Raw genomic sequence first — 26,317 nt, forward strand, 5'->3', positions numbered from 1 at the left:
CGTGACCGTTGCCAGTACCGCCTGACTGGCCTTGTAGGGTTTTCGAGCGAGATCGTTGCCAGTGCCCCTGGACTGGCTCTTGTGCGGGTGGCACATAAAAGACACCATTTCGAGCATGGCCGTTTTCGTGCGGGTGACATGTAAAAGCACCCACTACACTCTGAGTGGTTGGTGTTAGGAAGGGCTTCCAGCTGTAGAAACTCTGCCAAATTAGATTGGAGCCTGGTGTTGCCATCCGGTTTCACCAGTCCTCAGTCAAATCGTCCAACCCATGCTAGCATGGAAAGCGGACGTTAAACAATGATGATGATGTATATATATATATGTATGTATATATATATATCAGGGAGCTCCTACCTCTGCTGGTAACAAAGAGCCTCTTGTTCAGAGTGAAAGGTAGACTGTATGATGCATGTGTGCAAACAGCCGTACTACATGGTAGTGAAACATGGGCTGTGACTGCTGAGGACATGCGTTGGCTTGAAAGAAATGAAGCTAGTATGCTTTGCTGGATGTGTAATATCAGTGTGCATAATTGACAGACTAAGTGCCTTGAGAGAAGAGTTGGACTTAAGAAGCATCAGATGAGGTGTGCAAGCGAGACAACTTCACTGGTATGGTCATGTGTTGCATATGGATGAGGACAGCTGTGTGAAGAAGTGTCACACTGTAACAGTAGAAGGAACCCGTGGAAGATGTAGCCTCAGGAAGACCTGGGATGAGGTGGTGAAAACATGACCTTCGAACATTGGCCCTCACAAAGGCAATGACAAGCGACCGAGACCATTGGAGATATGCTGTGCTTGAGAAGACCCAGCAAGCCAAGTGGGATTGTAGCCTTGGCCGATGCCAGTGTCATAACCAGCCCATTTAAAAGTACCCTTCAATTGTTGGGCAATATGCTGTGCTTGAGAAAACCTGTTGAGTCAAGTGCCACCTGATTGGCACCTGTGCCGTTGCACTTAAAAAGCACCCACTACACTCTTAGGGTGGTTGGTGTTAGAAAGGGCATCCGGCTGTAGAAACCATGCCAGAACAGATTGGAGCCTGATGCAGCCTCCTCGCTTGCCAGTCCTCAGTCAAACTGTCCAACCCATGCCAGCATGGAAAGCAGAAGTTAAACGTCGACGATGGTGATGATGTGTGTATATTTAGTGTGTATATGTATGTATCTATCTATATATATGTGTGTGTGTGTGTGTAAATGTTTGTACATATATTACTATAGGCAAACAACATTTGCATATATCTGTATACAGGTAAATAAGAAGATTAGTTTTGTAACCTCGAACATTTTGGCTGTTTTTTTTTAATGCTATTGTGTATATATTTTGGTTCATGGTAGCATCACTAATTTTGTCGTCACTTAACATAAATATATATATGTGTGTGTGTGTGTGTGTGTGTATTTGTGTGTGTATGTGTATATATATATTTGTGTGTGTGTATGTGTATGTATATATATGTATGTGTGTATGTGTATATATATATATGTATGTATATTTGTGTGTGTGTGTGTATATATATATATATATATATATATAGGCATGGACAGGTGCAGGTATGTTTGAGTGGTTAAGAAGTTTGCTTTGGGTTCAGTTCCATTATATGGTACCTTGGGTGAGTGTTTTCTTCTAGCATGTAACTATTGGGCTGAAAGCCTCTTTTGACAGACAGTTTGAAGGCTGAGAAAAAATCTTGTGAGTGGCAGATAAAAAATGGTTTGTGTCCTCTTGTTTTGACATTGCGTGATAATTGTAAATAAATGTCATTGATTTCCAATATTCTGCAAAACATGCCTGGTCATCTGGGAATATTACTTTGCTTGGGAATAGGTGAAGGTTGGTGGCAGGAAGGGCATCTAGCTGTAAAATATCGACCTCAATAACCTTCGTGCCCCCATCCCATGCAAGCATGGAAAAGTAGACATTAAAATGATGATGATGATTTATTGATTGATCAACCTTGGAATACTCCCCAATTATATCACACCTGTCTGTAAAGCTTGACTGATCAATGAATTGATTGGTTCCACCACAATTGTCATACCTATGTGATGGGAATGTCAGTCAGTCTGCAGATGAACAGGACAAACAAGTTAATTTAGTTTTTATTGATTCATAAGAGTCATGAGACTGATTCTTTTGTATGATTTCCATAGCTTTAAGTAGATGTGAGGCATTTTCCTTCTGGACAGGATACTGATCTACTATAAGTAACTTTCCAATCAGGAGGTAAGGAACTCAACATTGCAAGTCAGTAATTTTCACACTGGTTCCAGTGTTACCACTAATTAGTGCAAGGAGTTATATCACTGCAGTGTTTCCTACTTATAGCCACATAGACTTAACTGAGGAGTTTTGTCACTTAAGTGCCACCCACTTATAACCACATAGACTCAGCCATTTAGAAGTTTAATCTCTTGGTCATGTGCACAACAAGGTGACAAGTTACAAACTTCTGATCTCTAAGGTAAGCTGTTTGTCTAGTAATGTATTTACTTAGCAGCCATGCTCTTACAGTGCTCAGAAAAGGGATTTAATAAATGGAAAAATAAACCTATCAATGACACTAATTTAGTAATTGTTCTTTATCCCAAACTGCAAATTCTAAAATATATTCTTTCAGGAAACTTAAATGGTTAGCAAACACACTCTTGAAATTAAGTGCCACTCTTTAGTAATTGTTAAATGGGGTTATATATATGTTGATGACTGCTCTACATTTTTAACCCTTCTATTCAACCATATTTCTGTTGAAATACACTACCTTTGTTTCAGTTAATTTTGAAATAATGAAGGTAAAAATAACTTTGTCATTTTTAAGCAGGTCTTTGGAACATGAATTAACATGAAATTTTGATGGAAGATTTTAGTTTATTTTATTACCCCATTTGAAAGGAAGAAAGACAAAGTTGATCTTCGTAGCATTTGAACTCAGAACAGAAATAACCAGAAGCATTTTGTCCAATGTGCTAACCATTTTGCCTGCTCACTGCCTTTTTCAATAATAATAATAATAATAACAATAATTTAATTTTGGCACAAGGCCAGCAAGTTTGGGGGAGGGGATAAGTTGATTACAATGACCCCAGTGTTTTTATTGATCCCGAAAGGTTGAAAGGTAAAGTCGACGAAGGCGGAATTTGGACTCAAAACATTAAGACAGACAAAATGCTGTCAAGCATTCTGTCCAGAATGCTAATGAAGCTACCATTTTGCTACCTAATAATAATAGTAATGATGATGATGATGATTTAGCACAAGGCCAACAGTTTTGAGGTTTGGAGAACAGTTGATGCCATTGATCCCAGTACTTGATTGGTACTTTATTTTATAAATCCTCAGTGAGTGAAAAGCAGAGTTGATGATGATGATGATGATAAGTGGAAAGAAACTTACAATTATAATCTTCCAGTAAGACAATTTAACAACTTGCATTTCCAGTTTCCATTTTAAACATTTCAGTTATGACACTAATTGTGTGTGTGTGTCTTGGTATATGAATGTATGCGTGCGTGTATGTCACATGCAAGTTGTTTGTGAAATGTTACAGGTTAAAAAGATACTTATTGTGATTTTGTCTTTCTATTCTGATGTTACTCAATAGACTAGTGTTGAAATGTGTGAATAGTATGTCTGCTGGTATAGAAATAAACAGAATCAAATTTAAAGTTGGAATAATGGCTATTCCTTTAACACACACACACGCACACCACATGTTTTGTAGGTTACTACCTTAGTGATGGGGAGGGAGTTGTAACTAAATAAACAAGTAGAATTAAAAATATAACTAAAAGCAAATGGAATTATTTCAGTCCCTGGTAGATGTGTCCTTGCATTTGGCACTACATGGAAATAGGAAACATTTGTAATCTCTGGTAGCGTTGTTCTTATTGTGGTTCTTAAAATTTCTATTCTTTTTTCTTGTTTCAATCATTGGACTGCAGCCATTTTGGGATTCAAGTTTGAGTGACTTAATCAATTGAATTGATCTTTGTGTTTACTTCCTTTTTTTAGGTCTGGTACTTATTCTATCAATCTCTTTTAATAAACTGCTAAGTCACAGGGATGTAAACAAACTAACACTTGTCAAGTAATGAGAAACAAACATAAAATGCACACACACACACACACACACACAAAAGCAAACAAACAATGAGGCTTCCACAGGGTTTCCATCTACCACATTCACTCACAAACTATCGGTCAACTTGGGTTATAGTGAAAGATACTTGTTCAAAATGTTGTACAGCGAGAGTGAACGAGAAACCATGTGGTTATGCTGAATCATTCACCTATGATTTATGACCACTTCCCCTACATCTGCACCTTTCAGAAACAGCATCCAAACATACACAACCTTACACAGATATTTCACCTATATTCTACCGTATTACCTCCCATCTTGTTTCTGTTTTTTAGAACTGTGGCTGTCATTTGTTAATAGCATCTAGTGATGCTAAATTGTTGTTAAATAATAGAAATTTGTGCTTCTTTGACCTGGGCAGGGCATATAGATGAATGTGCTTGTTCTTTAAGTTCAAGAACTAGGTGTAAATATAAATAGAGCTTGTATTATACACCTGTCTGCAACCTGAATTGTGAGCATCCTATATGCACACATCTGCACCTTTCACAAATAACACCCACATATACACAACCCTATGCAAATATTTCATCTATATTCCACCTTATTACCTCACTTCTTTTTTTTTTTTTAGAACTGTGACTATCATTTGTTGATAGTAACTGGTGACATATTAAATTGTTAAATAATAGAAATTTGTGCATCCTTGACCTGGGCAGGGTATATAGATGTATGTTAAATCCAAGGACAAGATGTGAATATAAGTGGAGCTAGTGTCTGCAATCTGGTGGCATGCTAAATGGGGAGATGAAACTTTATATTGTTTGTTGTAAGTGCAAACGTGACTGTGTGGTTAAGAAAGTCACTTCCTTATCAAATGTTTTATATATATATATATATATATATATACACACATATATATACACACATATATATATATAGGCACAGGCATTCTTCCCAACCGCATGGTTCCAGGTTCAGTCCCACTGCATGGCACCTTGGACAAGGGTCTTCTACTATAACCTCAGACCAACCAAAGCCTTGTGAGTGGATTTGGTAGTTGAAAACTGAAAGAAGACCGTCAAATTGTGTGTCTTTGTTTCTGTGTTTGTCCCTCACGCTTGACAACTGGTGTTGGTGTGTTTAGCAGTTTGGCAAAAGAGACCAATAGTGCCAGGCTTAAAAGAATAAATAAGTACTGGGTTGATTAGTTCGACTAAAATTCCTCAAGGCAGTGCCCCAGCATGCCTAATGACTAATGACTGAAACTAGTAAAAGATAATAGAAGATAAATACACACAAACACACCTACACACTCCCCAAGAAAGCATATGCACTGCACATACAAACACCACTCCCCTCATCCATCTCTGTACTCAAGTACATTCCTATATCCTCTCTTCCTAACTCCTTCCCATAGAATTCCATTCCTATCTGGCCCTAAACTTTTTTTTCTTTCCTGCCATTTATCCTATTTTTGCCCATTTTTTTTTTCTCTGATGAAGGACAAGCATCTGAATTATCAAAACTTTTCCCCTTTTTTAAGTTTGAAACTAATACAACCTTTGTTAAAATTAGTTCGTCTTGTTTTGTCTTTTTTCTTTGCTCATTACCTGATATGTGTGTGTGTTACTGTCACAAGCATCACTGTTACACAAATGCTGTCCTTCATTTCCAATCTGACAATATGTCTTAATGTAGGGAAATATGATCTTAGTTGGAAACAGATGAGGGTTAGCAACAGGAAGGGTATCCAGCCATAGAAAATCTGCCTCAGAAATTCCGTCTAATGCAAGTGAGCACAGAAAAGTTGACATTAAAAGCCAAGATGACAATGTTTGTTTATTGACCTCTACATTTATACAGCTGGCACCTTTCACACACAACACACACATGCACCCACCCATCCTACCCAGGTATTTCACTTAACTTGCATCAAATCTCTTCCAATGGTTTTTTTTTTAGTTCTACATTTGTCTGTTGTTATCAACCAGTGACCTATATATTGATTCCATTTTATTCAGGCATTAGAAACTAAAAGCAAGTGTAACCCAAATAATCCAACCTGAACCATTCTACTACAGCTGTGAGCCAAGTAGAAATGGCTGTATTTATTGATATTTTTATATATTTGTAAACATTCTGTAATTTTCATTTAACCCCAGGCCTGCCATGATTGAGTAGACCTGTGGGCAAAGGCATTCCAATCATGACTATCACATTTTTTAATATCTACATCCTCATGTGTGTTCTTTTTTTTTAAAGATGGTTGAGTGTTTGATTTGAGAAAGATTCTGCTGCTTGTTATTTCTAGCAGCTTAACCACTATTCACAGCATATAGGTTCCCTTCTATACCAAGATGGCTGATTGGTGATCCACATTTGTACTCTACTTTTATTCCCTGTTGACATATCTCACTTCTTTTCTGTTTTATATGAAGCACAGGTAACGTGTGTGTGTGTGTGTGTGTGTGTGTGTGTGTGTGTGTGTGTGTGTGTGTGTGTGTGTGTGTGTGTATAATCTCAGGTAGCATTATATATATATATATATCAGCTATGTGTGATTATTGCCTGTAAGTTCAGAGATGGAAGAAAAGTAACATTACCAAGTTAACTTACTCTTATGTTCTCATATTTTTTTGTTTCCCTTTGCTTCACATATCCACTCCATGATAGATGACCCTCAAAAACATAAGTCAATGAGTGACCCTCTATGTGGGCATTCAACCTGCTTGAAATAAAAGCCAAATTGCCCTCAAATCACACTTGACCATCTTAAAAAAGGATACATTGGATAATATGAACCTGTCTCTTATGTATATAAGATAAAGACAGAATGGTTATGGTTGAAATATATCTTTGATCATAGATCTGCTCAATCAGGGTTGAACTGGGGCTAATCATCTTTGCTTAACGTATCCAATTTATAACCACTGTTTTCTCTGTTTTGTTTTTCAGGACATGAAAATGTTACTTGTGAGTTGTCGGTGTCTGAACGTACAGATCAGACTCAAGGGTGATGTCTTAGAAGAACAATATTCAGGTAAGTCTTGATCGTGTGTTTACCCAATCCTTACAGTTGTTGCCCACCTTCACTTCCACTCCCAATCTCTCACTCTCCCAAACTCTCTTGCAACTTCCTCCCACTCACTCTCTTGGTCCATCTGTCCCACTCACTGCTACCCACTTCATACCTTGAGGATTTAACTCCTCATCATCACTAGTTCTATCTCTCACTGTCTCTTTTTCTTGCTCTCTATCTCGTTCTGTTTTCAGTCCCACCTGATCTCCTGCCCACTATTTTTAAATGTAAATAGTCATGTTGCTCCTGTACAGCAAAGAAACCCATTCTGCTCTGGCCTGTTTTCCCAAACTTTCGCCCCTCATCTCCTAGCTGTTCTCTTGGAGCTTGTAGTCTTACATATTGCATGCTAACCTCACATGTTCTAATGACACAAAAACGCACCCAGTACATTCTGTAAAGTAGTTGGTGTGAGGAAGAGCATCCAGACTAAGAAATGATACCAAAGTAGACCTTAGAGCCCAGTGCAGTCCTTGGACTCATTAGGTCCTGTAAAAAACCATCCAACCCATGCTGCCATGGAATATGGACATTAAGTATTGATGCATGTATACAGTCATTGGCAAACTAGTTTAAAGGTGACAATCTGGCAGAATCGTTTGGGTATTTGTACATTTTGTGTACAAATACTGCCATGGTTTAACTTTACCTCTCATCCCTCTGATAAAACAAAGTATCAGTCTGGTACTGATGCTGAAATACTTGACTAACCTCTCTCTTCAAAATTACTGGCCTTATTCTGAAATTAGAAATAAGTAGTATTTATAACTGTATGCACTTGTGTGTGTGTGTGTGTGTGTGTGTGCGTATGCACGCACGTATAAAGTATTTAATTAACATTTTATTTGTTTGTATTGGGTCTCATTAAGTTTTAGTTATGTATACATTTAAAACTAGTTATCTTTTTGTGTCAGACCTTAATTGACTTTAAAGCTGTCTCTGTGTGTAAGTAATCTTGATTTCTGTGTGTATGTGCTTAATGAAAACAAAGGCAAATTACCTAACTCTAATTGAAGTCATATACATGCAACTGTATGAAGTCAATTAACTCTTAAACAGCAGGAAAGGGTTACATGAATGTGTGTTGCAGATGGGCAAAAAACAAAAAAAAACTTTTTCTTATGGGTCATTTTTATACTTATTTTCACTTTATAAATAAATACAAAAATTATGTGCCATAAAATACTCGCTTTCCTTTGCATCTAGTGTAAGCATAAACACATTTGTGATTCTAACATTGTTGCTGTCAAATGAAAGTAAAATAGAGAAAAATCAGTGGATTTTTTTCATCCAGAGTGGATATCATCAATTAATGTTTCAATTGAGAACAATAGACAATATCAATTGATGTTTCAAACTTTTTACAGCAGCCATCATCACTTGACACCTGAGCATGTACTTCATCAAATGCACCTTAGTGTAAGTGGTCCTTATTGATGGGAGAAATTAAGTTGCACATGGAAGATTCATGCAGTGAAGAAGTTTTTTATGATTTTCCTTCATCATCAGCTGTGGTAGATGATGATACTGATGCTCTCAGCAGCACAGAATAAAGTGATGCTGCAACTAACTCTAGATGAAAAAAGTCCACTGATTTTTCTCCATTTCTACCTTCATTTGACAGCAACAACGCTAGAATCTCAAAAGTGTTTATGCTTACATCAGATGCAAAGGAAAGTGAATATCTTATGACACATTTTTGTACTTATAAAGTGAAAATAAGTATAAAAATGACTCATATGAAGGAAAGATTCTATAGTTTTTTGCCCATTTGGCACACATTTTCATGCAACCTTTTCCTTCTTTAAGAGTTAATAGACTTCATACAGTTGTATGTATATGACTTCAATTAGAGTTAGGTAATTTGTCTTCGTTTTCATTAATAACACACACACACCTCCTAGACTTAACTAACTCTGTTAATCTCAAGTGTATATCTTAATCACCTTTGTTAGACTCACGTGTCTAACAAAGGCTCTGGTATGTGTTACCTTAATTAGAACCAGTTATGTCTGTCGTTTTAATTAAATCTGTGTGTGACCCTACCACAATTCTTAGTTGTATCAATCTCTCATTGTGTCATGTATCTGTAAACATATGTATTTTACTAATTTCTTGTTATTTAAGTGTGTTTCTCTCCTGTCATCTTTGATAGATTCTTGTGTCTTGTCTCCCTTACAATGAAAATAAGAAAATGATAGGCTTATGAAGAACTATATTTATGATAAGTGAGATAAACATGTGATCTAATGACAGGTGAACTGCAGTAGTTATATATATATATATATATATATATATATATATATATAAAATTGAGAAGTTTTAAAACTCATGAGTAAATGGTAACTGGAATAGCAGTATGGCAGTGATACTCCAAAGAAAACTTGGGATAAAGTATTTATGTTACTGAAAAGATTGTAGAGCTGGTGGGTTAATGATTGTTGGAGTAGAAGTTATCTATGACTGAGGTAGTTAGACACAACCTAAGAATTTTCTTATTTGCTGATTCTAAGAAGGCTCATGGCTATAATCCCTGTAAACTCTGTTGGAATGGAATCAGGAAATTTGACAGTTCAGCTTTTGTAGTACATATGGAGTATATATACTACTGAATATGGGTACTTAAAGTAAAAGTTACATAGAATAGTGTTTTGTATTATGTATTTGGTTGGTTGAGAAGCAATGAGGCTGTTGTGATAGAATGATAGTGAGAAAGAAAACAGAGTTTAATAATGAACCACTTCAGTCTAGTTTCTGCTTTTGTATGCTTATGATTTCTTTTGGTTTCTCCTAGTCTTAGTACATTACATTTGTGTTTTCTTCTCCTTTCTTTGTTATCTATAAATTCAGAAACCTTTCTGGTTAATTATATAATTTTCTTAGTTTTAGAGTATAGATTTTGTTTTAGTGTTGCTCTCCACCATTGTCCCTTATTGTACTACCATTTATCACTTCCACCTCACTGATCCATTCCTATTTCCCTTTATCCCTCCTCAACAAACTGAGATTCATCATTGATCCACCTATGTTCACCATTCACTGCATTCATCCCTATCCCCATCTCAAACCATCTCCATTCCTTTTTTATTCTCCAAAACTTACTCACCCAGTCACCCTTAATTCTCTGTCTCTACTTTCTCTTATACCCATCTTTATGTACCTTGAGGATATACCCTGACCCCTCATCTCCACCATACTTTCTCCCTTTCCAGCTTGGGTAGCCATGTATTTCCTCTACATGTTCCTATCCCTCTATCATACTTCAACCTCTCAGCATCTGCATAGAACCACCTCTCTCATTACTATACTGCCCACTATATCAAGGGTTCTCCTCTTTCAAAGTACATGGTATCTCACTAGTGCAGATGCAATGAAAAAAGTACCCAGTACACGCTGTAAGGTGGTTGGCATGAGGAAGGACACCTAGCTATAGAAACTATGCCAAAGCAGACACTGGAGCTCAGTGTGTTCTTCTGTCTTGTTAAATCCTGTTGAACCGTCCAACCCATGACAGTATAGAATATAGACTTCAAAGGATGATGGTGGTGGTGGTGGTGGTAGTAGTGGCGAGGATGGTGATAAAAATACATGAGTTGTGACTTTTTTCATTTGTCTTTAAAACCTGCTTTAATCCAGTTCTGTGAAGACCAAGTTCTGCAGGTTACATCAATATGTCTTGTGGGGGTAGAGAAAAAAAAAATAAAGTACTTTGCTCAAGGCCTTTTCACAATGATCAAGTAAGCATATGAGTTGTAGGATTATAATATGTTTTGTTACTAGTATTGCACTGTGCCCATAGCTAACATGATTTCTACTTACTGATCCTTGCCATCTTATTTATTCAAATAGTTATCATGTATATTTTGTTGTCTTTGCAAAAAAATGAAAAAAATATATCAAAGAACCATCATCTGGTAAAGCTATTAACAAAGTAACACCCATAAGAATGAACCAGATCAACATGTCAGACAACTATAATTATTTCTGAAGTAGTAATGTCTCCTGTCTCTTCATTGTGTCTTATTTGGTCACATGCTCTCTTGTTCACTCGTGTGATATATTTGCCATCTAATCCACATTTGTTTGCATACACTTTTGTAATCCTTGTTTTATTATCTGTAAAACCACATGCTTGAGATGATACTTGTCTAAATAGGCAGTTTTAAATTTTGACAAGGACTTCAAAGTTTCAGCTTGCTTTGCTTTTATCAGATAGTCTGATCTGACAAAAGCAAGCAAGCCAAACTCTGAAGTTACTGTCAATCTTTTCCTTGTAAAAATTTTATAAACATGTACTGTACTCTACAGGATTATTTGAGTAATTCTTCAGTTTAATGTGATGTTGTTTTTATATATAACTTGACATACAAATGTGTGTGTGTGTGTGTGTGTGTGTGTGCGTGTGTGCGTGTGTGCGTGTGTGTGTGTGCGCGCATGCATAGTAAGGAGCTGTTTTATGTTTAAAGTGGTCAGATCTGGCCTCTCACACCTATCTTACAATATCGTTCTGAAAATAAAAGATCGATCGTCAAAACAATATGAATGAATAAGCATTACATTCGATTGATTAATCTGAATGCTAAAGGGTTAAGTTAAGGATTAGATATACAAGATCTTCAAGTTTGTCTGTCTGAGAATAAATTCTTTCATCTTTGATGACATACATCCTGCATGGGGCAAACCATGTTTCCCTATGGAGAGGTCAGCTGTTTCACCAATGGAGAAGTTCTCCAAAGGCCTTTTTGTTACTAATCCACCACCCCACTGCACACACACAAACACAATTTAAAATTTGAAATTTTGAGTCTTCAAATAATTTTTTCTTGGTTGACTCTATTCAGTTATGTGGTTAGGGTGTTGAGTTCACAATCTTAATACAGGTTTGATTCACGGACTGGGTGAGGTGTTGTGTCCTTGAGCAAGCCACTTCATTTCACATTGCTATAGTCTACCCAGTTGTAAATTAGTACCAGCCAACTGCTGGTGCAGCTCTTTCTTCCTTCAGTTGTTACAACTGATGTAGATGCTCTCTGGTTGGTTTGTACAACCAAACAGAGGCTCTCCCATTAGCATCTCAACCATAGGATGTTAGGATGCATTCTTTTGTTTGGTGTATGTCACTGGCCCTTTCAAGGTATGATAATGCCAATGTAGAATTGCTGTTCTTGGAATTGTCATTGCCATTGATTTAACGTCCACTTTTCCATGCTTTCGTAGGTTGGTTGCAATTTGTTGAAACTGATTTTCTACAGCTGGGATGCCCTTCCTGTCACCAACCCTCACCTGGCTAGGCATGTTTTCATGGAAGATTGGGAATGAAGGTTACCACTTGTATAATGGTGATGCTCATTTACAATTATCATGCAATGTCAAGATTGGAGACAGAAACACATATGCACATAGTATATATATGTGTATATGTGTGTGTTGATAATTGCTCATTCAGTAATAACCAATGTTCAAAGGATTCCTGTTTTAATGACTTGACTTGTTTACATGTTCTGTGAAGCAACTACTTTGAGAAGTTGACAATGATTTGATTTCTTATTTTTTTTAATATCTTTTATGTTTTCTAACATTTCGGATTATTTTGCAGATTATCCACAGGAGATATCATCTTCGAAATTTGAATGTCTTCCTGAAAGTGCATTAGAGGCACCCATTTCTCTGGTAAGTTTCTCCATTTGGCATCTGTATATGACACAGGCTTTCCTCTAGTTAACATCTACAGGGTGCAGTAGAAAAACCTCCCTCTCTTGTTTCTCTGCATTTTAGCTTGTGAAATTAGCTTCTTGTAGCTTATGTTTTACTAATTTTTCAGTTACCATCATCTTTAGACTGGTGCACACCATGCATTTTACTGTTCAAACATTTGTCAACATATAAAATGTTAACTGAAGCAATGCAGAATAAAATGCCAAACATACACAACTGAATGCTTACAGTAAGATTTGAATCTGTGATCAGTAAGTTGGTAGGTTCAACACCACATTCACTTTTCATTTTGTATCTCCTATGTTTAGTTGTAGTCAAATTATCTAGTGAGCTATGGACTCTCCCAGACTAAATCAGTCACCTGGCATTGCATGAATGATTGTGGAACACTGCCATTTAATGTTTAAGGAAATCTTTGATAGGTGGGGTGGGATATGTACTTAGAACTTCCTTATTGTGTGTGTTATTGACTCAAATGATCTGGGTCTGTAATCAAGACAGTAAAAGGTGTTTAGAAATAGATTTGGCTGTTGTAATAAGTCATGTGACTTAGGAAGTTACTGTGTTTACATTCTGCAGTGGGTCTTCACTTGCTTTTGAAGCTGATATCATAATTTGTTTAAAAAATAGCTACCAATGTACAAAACCCAATCCCACCCAATTTTCAATCTATTTTACCATGTTTATATTGATTGGTGGATAATGTTTGAAAATTTAGGCATTGAATACTGTTCAAAACATTTGTTTCTACATATCCCTGGGACAATTAAACTTATATAAACTCTGTTGCATGTGGCTCATGTCAGATAACTGAATCAAGTAATAACATATATCTTGCTTGCATGACACAATGTATGTCTGTATGAATGGATGTGTAATTTTTCAGTATTTTTCCAGTCTTTAGATTTTTTTTTAACAAAGGCTAACTAGTCAACTTGAACAAACCAAAACTGTCATGTTTTTTTCTCTTTTTTTTCTTTCTCTCTTTCACTGTTTGTCATGGTCTTGTTCTGACTTTGTTCTGTCCTTGATAGAGCAAGTTTCAAATAACATTTGTTTTTTCAATACAACATGGATATTGTTACTGCTTTAGTAGAAATTCATTGTAAAATTTTACTCTGGCAATTTCTCAGTTTTATCATTATGTGACCTTTTAAAGACTGAATATATTCATTGCCAGTCCTTCCTCTACAGCAGGCTATAAATGAACAAGCTTAGCATTGCTGAAATGACATTGTCATGACATTTAAGATGCTATAACAGCACGTCAGATAGTGCAGCATAATTCTCAACATGACAGGAGTATGGCAGGACAAAAAGCTAGGATTGTGCAGATTGAATCTAGTTGTCCAACTTATTGCCCACAAACCATAAGCTTGTTTGAATCAAGACTGACCTCAGAATATACAACATTGACCTTTTTTGGCACTTTCTTGTCTTTCAATTTCTTCTCCCTTTGCCAATTTGTTACCTTGAAACTCTTAGTCTGTGAGTATTTGATAGCAACGTACCATATCTTTCAAAAATGATTTAAGATATCATAAACATAATTTAATGGGTGTGAAGTTATGGTGCAAGACGACTGACCTTGTCATCATATATTAGATTGATGATGATGATGATGAGCAACTTGGGTGGTGTTGGTAGTTATGTAATATTTTATACCAGACATTGTATGTATGTGTGTTCCTGTGTGTGTATATGTGTGTGTATAATGACATAGTTATCAGTTGTATCATGGCAATGAGTAATATAGTTTCTGTAGAGTCTGAACACTACTGCTTTGTTCTTCTTGAGTTCCTCAGAGGAAGTTTGGAAATGATTTACCACATGATAAAAATGACAAGTTAAAATAAAGAAGTAAACATTTTTGCAACAAAATACTATGTGTGTATACATTCATAAGTACATACAACTATATAAGTGCATGTTGGCTGTATGGACAGTGTTTGTACATATGTGTTGGGAAGAGGTAAAAGTTTGGATAGGTAAAAGTTCAACAGTTTGAGATATATATATTGTGAAGGTGCATGTCTCAGTGGTTAAAGCGTTGGGCTGACAGTCATGAAGTAGTGAGTTCAATTTCCAGACTGGGCTATGTGTTGTATTCTTGAGCAAGACACTTTATTTCACATTGCCCAGTTCACTCAGCTGTAGAAATTAGTTGCGATGTCACTGGTGCCAAGCTGCCTTTCCTTTGGATAATATCAGTGGCATGGAGAAGGGAGACTGATATGCATGGGTGACTTCTGGTCTTCCATAAACAACCTTGCCTGGACTTGTATGTTGAAGCGAAACTTTCTAGGTGCAATCCCATGGTCATTCATGACTGAATGGGGTCTTTACCATTTACTCTTTATATATATATATATATATACATACATACCTAATTAGGAATAGTTAACCTAGTTGAGATGCAGTTTGGTTTTGTACCAGGGAAAAGCACTACTGGTACTTGGTTTTTGCTGACATGGAGAATAGGGTACCCTGCTCCCTTATCTGGTGGCCAATGCAGAAGCTGGGGATAGATTAGTGGTTGATGAGAGCTGTGTAAGCCTTGTACATGGATGCTATCAGTAAGGTGAAAGCTGGCAATGAGTATAACAATGAATTTAGGGTATAGGTAGGAGTTCACCAACAATCAGTTCTTAGCCCCTTCTTGTTTATCAGCCTGCCAGGCAATAACAGAGAGATTTAAGACAGGCTGCTCTTGGGAGCTCCTCCCTCTACACTGATGACCTTGTTACTTCTGCCAAGGAAAGAGGTTATGTTTTCATCGGTGTTGGTTTGTCCGTCTGTCTGTCTGTATGCAAAATAACTCAAAAAGTTGTGAATAGTATTTCACAAAACTTGCAGAAAACGTTGGTAATAACACAAGAAACAGATGATGAAATTTTGGTAGTGATCTGGGAATTTTTATGGATTCTTGAAGGATTTTTCATTTGTTATATTTACTTTACATGAAGTATTACAATGTTACGTTCTTTGATTATCTCCCTTGAAAACACGTTCATCATTTCCATGTAACCTATGGTGGCGTTGCTGTTTCCAAAGTTTATTTTCGTTTCTTTATTAGTAATTTTACTCACGTATCTATCTTAAAATGAACTGCTTGGTGGAGGTCTGCGGTAGATGATGTGACAAACCTTGACTATTGGGATCGACTCTAAAAACTCAGGCTTTGCTCTCTCCACTACCACTGTGAGCTCTGTGCCTTCTGTATGATGTGGAAAATATTCCATCAACATTGCCCATCTTTAAAATTCGTCCGAGGCTTGGCCCCCGTGCCATCCATCCACTACAGAAATGTTCGTGTCGTATCACAACACTATGACAGAACTATTTCACCTCAATTGGTCCTGCTCTCTTCAACGTTGTACCAGTCACACATAAAGGAGGAAAGTGACTTTATGGCATTCAAACAATCCATAGATGATTACCTCCAACAAATACCAGATAAACCACCCACACCCAGATATGTCTCTGAAAACAATAACCCTCTGCTTGAATGGGCTACGGTTCCCCAGAGCTGACTGTGTATCTCTTCCAGGTGGTGCTATTAAATTAGACATGGCCTGAGTCAACTTCGGCTGAAACTTATCTAAGTAATCTAATCCATGCTGTAACCTTTTAATCAAAGCATGACAACATGGGTAGAGGCTGATATCTTAACATTTCTGATGGTCATAAGTATAAAAAATATAATTTAAGATTTATATAGAACTACATTCAGAGTATGTCTATAAGCTATTGTGTTTAGACCTGGTTTCTACCCTCAAACTGTTCCATTTTGTAGATGCATTTTTTTTATAAAGAACTCTGAAATTGGAAAAATCAAAAATCTGCAACAATTTCGGTCCCATGAGTATCGGATAATGGATTATTAACAATGTAAAGAAACTGATTGTGGTGATTGTAGTTTTGACGGTGATTGTGGTGAAAACAGAGACAGTGTTGATGATGACGATGGTCGAGATAAGTATGGGAGGAGGATAAAATAGTATTCGTGGTTATAATGGCGACAGGAGCTGTGTGATGTGAGGTGGAAATGAGCTGCTTGGTGGAAGTCTGCACTCTCTGAGTGCTTTTCTAGTTCTTAATTGAATCACTACCAGAGTTAGAGAAGAAATTTCAGGTGTGGAAGCAAGGTCTAGAATCAAAAGGTCTTAGAATTTATTTAGCTTGGACCAAAGTCCTAGTAAGTAGGAAAACAAACATATTAATCCCTTCAGGGAGATGGACCTGTTCTATATATAGAAAGGGTGTCGGTAGAAATTTTTGATGGTGTACCCAGTGAAGCTATGGATACATAATCAGTGCAATGTTATAACAGGAAGGTTGACAGAAAATACTCTGTGTGTGACAGGGGTGCAAGTACAATAAATACTAAGAATGTACATAAAATACCCTTCCTCAGATGTCCAGGAGGATCCTTAGAAGTAGGAGATAGCTTTAGTACCTAGTCAACGAAGTTAGCAATGGAGGAGGATGCTCTGAAAGTGTAGTTGCTAGAATAAGAAAGGACAAAGTTCAGAGTTTCCACTTTTGTTGGTAACAAAGGGTCTCTGTCTCAGAGTGAAACAAAAATTATATGATACCTGTGTATGAACAGCTATGCTACATGGCTGTGACTACAGAGGACATGCAAAAGCTTGAAAGAAATGAGTACAAATTGTCTTCTGCCAGAGTTGGGAGTTGAACAATATGTGTGAATGAAATTTGTTAAATGGAAATTGTGCAGAAGCTTGTATCTATGTATACCATCATCAGCCCCTCCTGTTTGTTTTCACTGTCCTGTTTGTGTTACCTATTTTGACTCTCTGCAAAATCCCAAATTTTATTTAATTTGCTTTGCGGGAGCAACTGTTGTATCAAAAACATATATTGTTGTTAAATGCTTGAAATATGAGACTAGAAAAACAGCCAACAATTAATGAAAGGTCGTTCTTTATGTTGTTTGTTTTGTTTTCCATTTGTGTCTTTCATTATTCGAAAGAATAGTTCATGTTCCATGTACTCGTGCTTCGTACTTTTTTGTTGTACATATTTCATGATGTCCTGTGCTCACATATGCATATATATATACATACATACATATATATATTTATAGGCATGACTGTATTGTTAAGAGGCTTCTTTCCCAACCATGTGATCTTGAGTTGAGTCTCTTTACTCTCCACATTGGGCAAGTGTTTTCTATAGCTACGGGCCGAGCAATGCCTTGCGAGTGGATTTGGTAGGCAGAAACCAAAAGAAGACCGCCATGTGGGTGTGGGTGTGGGTGCGTGTGCGTGCGTGTGCGTGCGTGTGTGTGTGTGTGTGTAAATGTTATAGACATCAACAAGAAAACTGATAAATTGTATGAAACAGACTCTCTCTTATTACCCTTGTAATTAGTAATGTAATGGAATCAAGTGATTGGCCTGTTAAAAATTCACAACTAAATTTACTATTGTTGTTTTGCTATTGGTCACACAATAAGATGTGAAATAGATAAACATATAGAAAATGACTGATAACCTAGATACTTGGAAAAGATTGAACTAGTGTCACTTAATTATCAGCAGTTTGATCTAGTTTAGTAACCTAGTGAACTTGACATTTGTCTAATATTTAGTTAAATATTGCTCCAGAACTAATAGGATGCCTCTAAATGGTTATTCAATCTGCTAGAAATAGCAGTTAAATTTCTCTCAACTTACACCCTGCTCCTCTTCATCCTCATTTAACAACCATGTTCTAAGCTGGTATGGGTCGAACAGTTTGATAGCATCTAACAGGTCCAAGGACTGCATTGTCTACAATAGCATGGTTTCTATGGCTGGATGTCCTTCCTAATGCTTTACAGTGTGTAATGGGTGCTTTTTTTCATGCCATCATGCGTAAGGTCATCATGCAGCTCTCAGAACTATGAACCCAAAGAGGGACAGTTTTATGCTAGGACATGAAGTGTTAAAGTATAAGAAGGGGCTAAACAAATTTCTAAACAACAGCAACAACAACCACCAATATTTAATCTATTACTACCACTTATGTTGCTGCAACATTATCAAATCCACAAACTAAACCACTAACAAGCACTAATACCATCCTTCCTTAATTCTACTGCAGAGATGAAATTAAGCTGAGTAGATAATATATTGAACCACCTGGCCATGAGTTTAAATGTTGCTTCTGTCATTTTGTTGTGTTTGTTACAATTTAGCTGCAGTTCAATCCTGCTTGGATAGACCTATGGAATTTAGCTGCTATTTTTAGCAAATTGAACACCAGATAGAGGTTCCTTCATTAGTTCAGTTTCCTGCTGCTGATGGTGGTGGTAGTGATGGTGGCTGTTGTTTATCTCATGTCAGTCCAGATCAAAACGTAACTATAGTCAAAAGTTAACTCCACAACAACAATGCTGTATGCACTCTAAATGAACATTTACAAGTCCAATGTAATCCGTTTTATACTTACAACACTAGCATTTTGTTTATTTTATCACTTATCTTTGTTATCTGTTCTCATCTTCTGTATTTAACTGTTGATCTCTGTTTAAAATCTCTCCTTATTTACGTCACTTTTGCATATGTTGTTCTATTTAAGCTTCATCACTGTCTCCACCACCTTCTACCTGTCTAACCTCTTTCTTTCTTCCTTTTTCCTTCTTTGCAGAGCCATTCGTTCTTTGTGCAGAAAAAAGTTGTGAAGGAATGGACGGTATACCACTGTCGGAATTGTGACATCACTACCCATGCTGTCTCTGATCAGCAGACTGGGGACAACCGCAAGTTTTTCATTGGTAAAAATATGGAGGTCAGTCTTTACGCTATTATGCATTTTAGCAGTGTAGAAGATATAGAGTAAGGGTCTGTGGTTGGAGTTTGGGTTATGTTGTTATCATGGTCCATCATAACATCCATGTAATGAATGCTGCTGCACCTCCTCCTCCTCCTCCTCCTGCTACTACTACTACCACTACTACTTACCACTGCCTATTCAAGCTGTGAACCTTGTAATTGATGAGTGAAAGCAGAAGACATGCTGTATGCTTACAAATGGCACTTTCCAAGAGCACTTTTCAATATGGCAGAAATGGTAGGTCCTGAATGATGCCTACTTTTCTGTACTGGAAAATGTAAAATAAGGTGTAACCTATTTTATTGAATTGGTTGTTAGCCAATTATTGGAGATGATTGATGCATCTTACAATGTCTTCATATTCTGGTATTAAAAAACATAAACACTGTTTTTACTATTTTTGAAGGATTTAATTGCCTGAAGAAGACTTAAGACATAATTGCAAGGAATTTTATACAAGTGAATCCAAAGACTCAATCTTTGGTGATGCAGCAGTACTAATGATATTAATAATTGTTTCTAATTTAGGTACAAAGCCTAAGAATTGTGGGAAAGAGCTAGTCAGTTAAACCTTTGATACCAACCTGCCTGAGACTACTCTTGGTTCTATGGTACAAACTTACTTATTTAAAGTGGTTTAAATTAAAACCTTCCATATAGCATGTTCATCAGATGTTTATGTTCCAAACACCAGCTTAATAATGACAATGTTATTTTATGAAATGTTCCATACTTTCAAAATTAATTGAAAGAAAGGCAGTGTATTCCTACAGAAATAAATTAATAAAAGGATTAAATCAGACCCCAGAATTTGATGGTACTTTACTCTGTCAATCTTTGAAAGGCAAAAATTGATGTTGGTAAAATTGAACTTTGAATGCAAAGAGCTAGAGCAAATGTCTCAAGACATTTTGTGGATGCTTTAATGGTTCTGCCAATCTTGATTTCTTTTATTGTTTTTCTCTTCTTTTTCTGTAAATACCGATAATAATTTCATAAAGCCCAGATATTTGGAAGGAGAGTCTTTTAAAATCAGCCCTTATACTTGAGTTGTGCATATTTTATTAAACTCTGAAGAATGGAAAGCAGAGTTGACCGGATTTAAATTCATAAATTAAAGCAAAATAGCCAATAACAGGGCATTTTGTCCATCATTTTGCTATTTACCAATAATAATAATAATAATAATAATAATGATAATATTAATATCAATATTAATATTTTACATCAGCACAAGGCAGGTAGATATACATTTAGCAGGTAGGTTACATTCTGTTAGGAGGATTAAAAGAACAGTTGAACATGATAGAATTTGAACTCAGAATATAAAACACTGTAACTAAATGCTTCTCTACTAATTACGCAAACTCTGTGGATCTTAATCCTCTAAAGGAAAGTTCTGAAATCCTTTACAAAAAAAAAGTTCTGGGTCAGTCTTGATTATATTTACCTCTCTCTGTATCTGCCTGTCTCTCTCCATCATCACTTAATGTCTCTTCTTTATTCCAGCGTGATCCTACAGCTTTGGAATGTTTAAGGCGGTCAACTACTTTCTCTCCAGCTTTCCAGATAATACTCAATACAACAGTTCCCTTTTCTGGCAGCATGCCTGGTAGGTAGACATGGTTTTCTTCACTTTTTGGTCTTAATAAAAAAATAAATAAAAACATCACATTGAACTTGACACAGTTCAGCATATTAATGGTGAGAGTATGGATGACCAAGAGATTAGGGGTTTGTATCTTGAGGAGATGCATTTTTCGTCTTCTTAATACTTTAGAATCGGGAGATGAACATGGGCCCTGTGAACTTCAAGGGTCTGTTAAACAAAATTGTAATTATATTCTGTAGAAATATAACGTGTATGAAAGTACAATGTATATAAATACGCACAACTACCCACTTCCTCTGCCCAATTTTTCAAGACATCCCCATCACCCACTGTCTCTCTCTGTTCTACTGCTGTAATTAAATGTTAACAAAACTGTATATTTCAGTTTTTCCCATATACTACTTACTCCTCTTACGATTCAATCATTCTTAATGCTAGTGTTTGTGCCATGAAAAAGTACGCAGTACATGCTGAAGAGTGGCTTGGCATTGGGAAGGGAATCCAACTATAGAAACCATGGCAAAGCAGACATTGGAGCTTGATGCAGTCTGCAACTCTGTTACAATCCTATCAAACCATTCAACCCATGCCATCATAGAATGATGATGATAAGTTGAAGGTACTGGACTATAGATCACATGATCATAAGTTCAAAAGTAACTACACACACTGTGTCCTTGAACCAGATATTTAAGATATTGCTCCATTTGGTTTAACAGCTTCTACTCCTACTTCAGAGTTGTGGTTAGTGGTAGGAAAAGCATCCTGTGGCAAACGTTATGGCCTCAACAAGAAGTGTAGAAAAATGGATATTAACTAGTATTATTATTTACTTTAACAAACCTAGAAAGATAAAAGGCCAAAATGACCCAAGAAAGATTTGAACTCAGTATGATGCAGTACCAAACAAGTTATATTGTAAAACATCCAACAACATTTTAAGATCTCATCTGACTTCAGTTCCCGCCTTAAATCGTACATACAGAAAAATATATTTTATTGTTGGATTTGATTCCAGAAAAGGAAAAAAAAAATATCTAGAAGATCCTGGTGTTTGGAATGATGAATTGTAACAACAAGCCAGATGTTGTGTATTACTTGAGGGAAAGTTATGTGTTATATATTTGGTGTCATATCTTAGTTTGTTTAATTCATTTTCATAAATACAGACACCTCCTAATTCTAAAATAGATGTTAAGGATGACAATGTTGATGGTGATGAACCCCAAATCTTTCTGAATGTGACATGCAAATTTCTTGAATAAAAACGTCATTATTATAATTTATTGTTTCATGCTGGTATGGCTTGGACAGTTTAACCGGATTTGATGAGTTTCAAGACTACATTGTACTCCCTATGTGTGGGCTACTTGCCCTTCCTAACACTAACTACTTTACAGTATGTACTGGATGCTTTTTTTCATAGCACCAGCATTAATGAGGTCACCATGTAACCTGCAAAAATATGATCCTCTTTGACTGAGTGGTGTTTCAGTAGAGAGAGGAGCAGCTTTATGCACAGAAGTGAGGGAGGCGGAGTGGGGGGTAAATTGTGAGAAAAGGGACCAGAACAGAACAGGTTTCTTGCAGTCAAGAAACTACAAGGTTACTCACATTATTGAGGAGAGGGTGGGAGTAATTAGAGTGGAGCTAGAAAGGAAGATAAAAATAGTGGTGATAAGTTGTCAGAGTGGACTCTCAAGTTACTAGCTGAGTTGAAGTGAATGGGGACAGGAGAACAGGAAGTGTGGGTGGTTAGAGGTTGCAAGAATGCATAGGAAAGTGTGGGATAGGGAGTGGATGAGGGGATGAAACAAAATTAGGTAAAAAGTCTAAATAGTAATGGTGGTGTGATGAGAAATACTCACCAAATACTGCCCTCCCCAATACATAAATATACTAGAAATATAAATATCCCTTTACAATATCTTGTAAGAATTCATGTTTGTGTATAACTCTAATTCTCACATAATGAGTGGTATGCCTAAATATAAATACTCCTAGCAATTTTAAAAAATAGGTGGAAATTGAAATAAAGGGTTGGCTAAATGCCTTGTGATATTTGTCCCATTTCTCTGCTCTCTGAGTTCAAATCCTTCTGAGATCAACTATGCCTTTTATCCTTTCAAGGTCAATAAGAAAAACATGTACCAGCCCAGGGTTGTGGATGGGTGGAATTGTTACAGTGTTGGATGAGATGTGTATTGATATATGTTTTGGCTCCGTTTTCAGAGTTCAAATTCCACTTGTGTGTTGATGTTTAGGCTAATCATCTCACCACAGGAACACTCTGTCCCAATATGCAGTTGACTAGTGAGGACAGGTATGTCTGCAAGCACACCAGTCCCCCACTGGGCCAGTTGCATAGATAAGCTTGCAACAACTGAATGGGAAGGGAAATAGTTATATGTTCCCATCACACTACTAGCTCCTTAACTTCATTTGTTAAAATATGCCTGTCATTCCCATCAATCATCATTGTCTTCATCATCATCAGTCATCAGTCTTGCTCTGTCCTGTTGAAAACCACATACTAACCTATTGTTTCTCTTCCAACTTTCTTCTCTGCAGCTCCTCAGTATTTTGAATCTCTCCAGAACCATCTGGCTGCCCTACAGACTCAAATGGATAATTATTTGATTGAAGAAGAAAGTGAAATGGAAGAACGGATCAGGTGAGTAGCTTCCTTCATTTGCAAGATCATTGCTATGTCCTGTGATAAGGAGACACTAACACATATGCACGCGCGCGTGCACACACACACACACACACACACATCTTTGGCCACTTTAAACTATTCTAAATTTCTACTAATTGCCAGCTTATAAGTGGATGTTTCGTATTGTTTTTTTACAGATGAAACATTGACCCTGTTTTAGTCATTTCCATACCTAATTGTTATATTTTGTAGTAGGGGTTCTGAATGAGAGGGGAAGATGTAAGATGACCACCACAAATGGCCGTGCAAAAGTTTTCAACCATCTCACATGAACCAATCAAGATACAGTGTTTTAAAACAGAAAAATGTCTATAAGGAAAATTTATTACATAATATGTTCATTTCAAGAAGTAACTGTACATTGGTAATATTTCATGTGGCTTCCCTTAGCTTGAATAATTGCTTCAATGTGCCTGTGAAGAGATCTGTACAAATATTTATCCTTTTCATAGGTATGAGATGCCATTCTCTGTGGCTGAGCTCCCAGAACTCTTCAAGATGGCATGGATTCTTCTGACGGACTATTCTCTTTAGTTCTGTCCACATTTACTTGATGATATAGATGTTTTTGATCTAGTCTGGATTCTTTGCCAACAAATTTGATTGCAAATAATTCAAATTTGATGGCAAAGTATCCAAACTAGATTGAAAATATCTATATTTAAGTCAGGGCTCTGAGCTGGCCAATCTTTCAATACGGTAACACCTTCATCAGCCAGACTATGTTGTGTTTCATGCGATCTGTGACATGGAGCTCCGTCATGCTGAAAAATCTCACTTTCATCCAAGTCTGGTATTAAATTGTCCTTCAGCAACAGGATGTATTTGGCACTATTCAACATGAATAGTTTTTATCACATGAATGGTTGTTTATCAACTGTTTCTGCTAACTGTCGCTATTGTGTGCTTATTAATCGTTTTTAGTAATTGTGATCATAGTATGGGTGTTAAATGATTTTGAGTGTAGTATTAACTGTACTAAGGGACTTCAACTATAGTGTGGTTATTAATTTGTTCCTGGTGACAGTGACCATAATATAATTATTACGTGTACCCTGTAACTATAATCATAGTGTGAAATTTATGTTGCTGCATGGATGTACATTACTATAAATAGGAAGTCATATTAGTTTGAGGTCAAGAGTTAAAAGGTCACCAATATGGAGTCGAGAGTTGAAAGGTCACCAATATGGAGTCAAGAGTTGAAAGGTCACCAGTGTAGGGTCAACAGTTGAAAAGTCATTGCTTAGCTTGTACTCTGTCCATGTTAGGTATAAACATTTGAAAATCACTTGTGTAAATTGTAAAATGGTGTTGTTGAGGTCTTTGCTATGTCAGTAGTTGAAAGGTCATAGTATATAAATTCTCTCATTACAGGAGGTATGAATTACAACAGAAAGCATCATTTGATAAAGTTCAAGAACGAGCTAAAGATGACAAGAAGAAGTTAATTACGTAAGTTGCCACCTCCCTTGATAATATAGTTGTGGTGTCATGTTGGTGTGTGTTGCTTTGTAATGGAGTGCTGTTCTGATGAGACTGTGGTCATTTGCTCTTATTCTTGATGTTGTCAGTTCTGTCATTCTTGCTGCTGCTGTCATCATTGTTGATGTTTGTTGCTGTCTACCTTCAGGATGTTGCTATCCATGATGGATGTGATCAATGCAGAAGAAGAGGCAGAAATTGATAAAACTGAAAATAGTAAGTTATTCCCAGATCACCTATCTGCTTCTGGTGGTTGTAATGTTAGTGTGTGTTGCTGGTGGTTGTGTGTGGTATGGAATTGTTGGCAAAGATGTATGTAACGTATACACAAGTGTGTGTGTGTGTGCATGTCTATAGGTATGTATTTGTGATTGTTATAATGCATATATATATATATATATACATACATACATATGTACATACATATTAGTAACAGAGACAGTATTAATACTGATAGGTAATATTTGTCCTCACTTGAAATGTGGATGTTCCATTAGAGCAAACTATACTGCTGTATAACTCTCATATTGGCTTTTGGTGCAAAATGTACTCTTGCTTATATTGCTAGCAGGGAGATAAATCTCTGCCACCTCCAGCACCGAGACAATTAGATCATGTGATTTTGACCTTAAGCATATCTTTATATATATATATATATATATACACACACACATATATGTAAGTTTGTATGTATGTAATTATGCATATATGTATGTGTATGTATGTAAATATGCATATGTATATATATATATATATATATATATATATATAT

General features: G+C 36.5%; 1 protein-coding gene across 5 annotated transcripts in view; it reads left to right on the forward strand.

Moving 5' to 3' along the window:
* Positions 1 to 26,317, forward strand: part of LOC106873180 (uncharacterized) — a 101,769-nt gene that overhangs the window by 64,095 nt on the left and 11,357 nt on the right. For all 5 annotated transcript variants that reach the window (XM_052969588.1, XM_014920415.2, XM_014920412.2 and 2 more), the window contains exons 2-8: positions 7,048 to 7,132; positions 12,768 to 12,841; positions 19,544 to 19,684; positions 21,239 to 21,341; positions 23,913 to 24,015; positions 25,438 to 25,515; positions 25,694 to 25,761. In XM_052969588.1, coding sequence (XP_052825548.1) covers positions 7,051 to 7,132; positions 12,768 to 12,841; positions 19,544 to 19,684; positions 21,239 to 21,341; positions 23,913 to 24,015; positions 25,438 to 25,515; positions 25,694 to 25,761 — 649 coding nt within the window. In that variant the 5' untranslated portion in view covers positions 7,048 to 7,050. The remainder of the gene's footprint in view (positions 1 to 7,047; positions 7,133 to 12,767; positions 12,842 to 19,543; positions 19,685 to 21,238; positions 21,342 to 23,912; positions 24,016 to 25,437; positions 25,516 to 25,693; positions 25,762 to 26,317) is intronic.

The sequence above is a fragment of the Octopus bimaculoides genome, chromosome 7 (assembly GCF_001194135.2).
Source record: "Octopus bimaculoides isolate UCB-OBI-ISO-001 chromosome 7, ASM119413v2, whole genome shotgun sequence".
In the NCBI taxonomy this organism is placed as follows: Eukaryota; Metazoa; Mollusca; class Cephalopoda; order Octopoda; family Octopodidae; genus Octopus; species Octopus bimaculoides.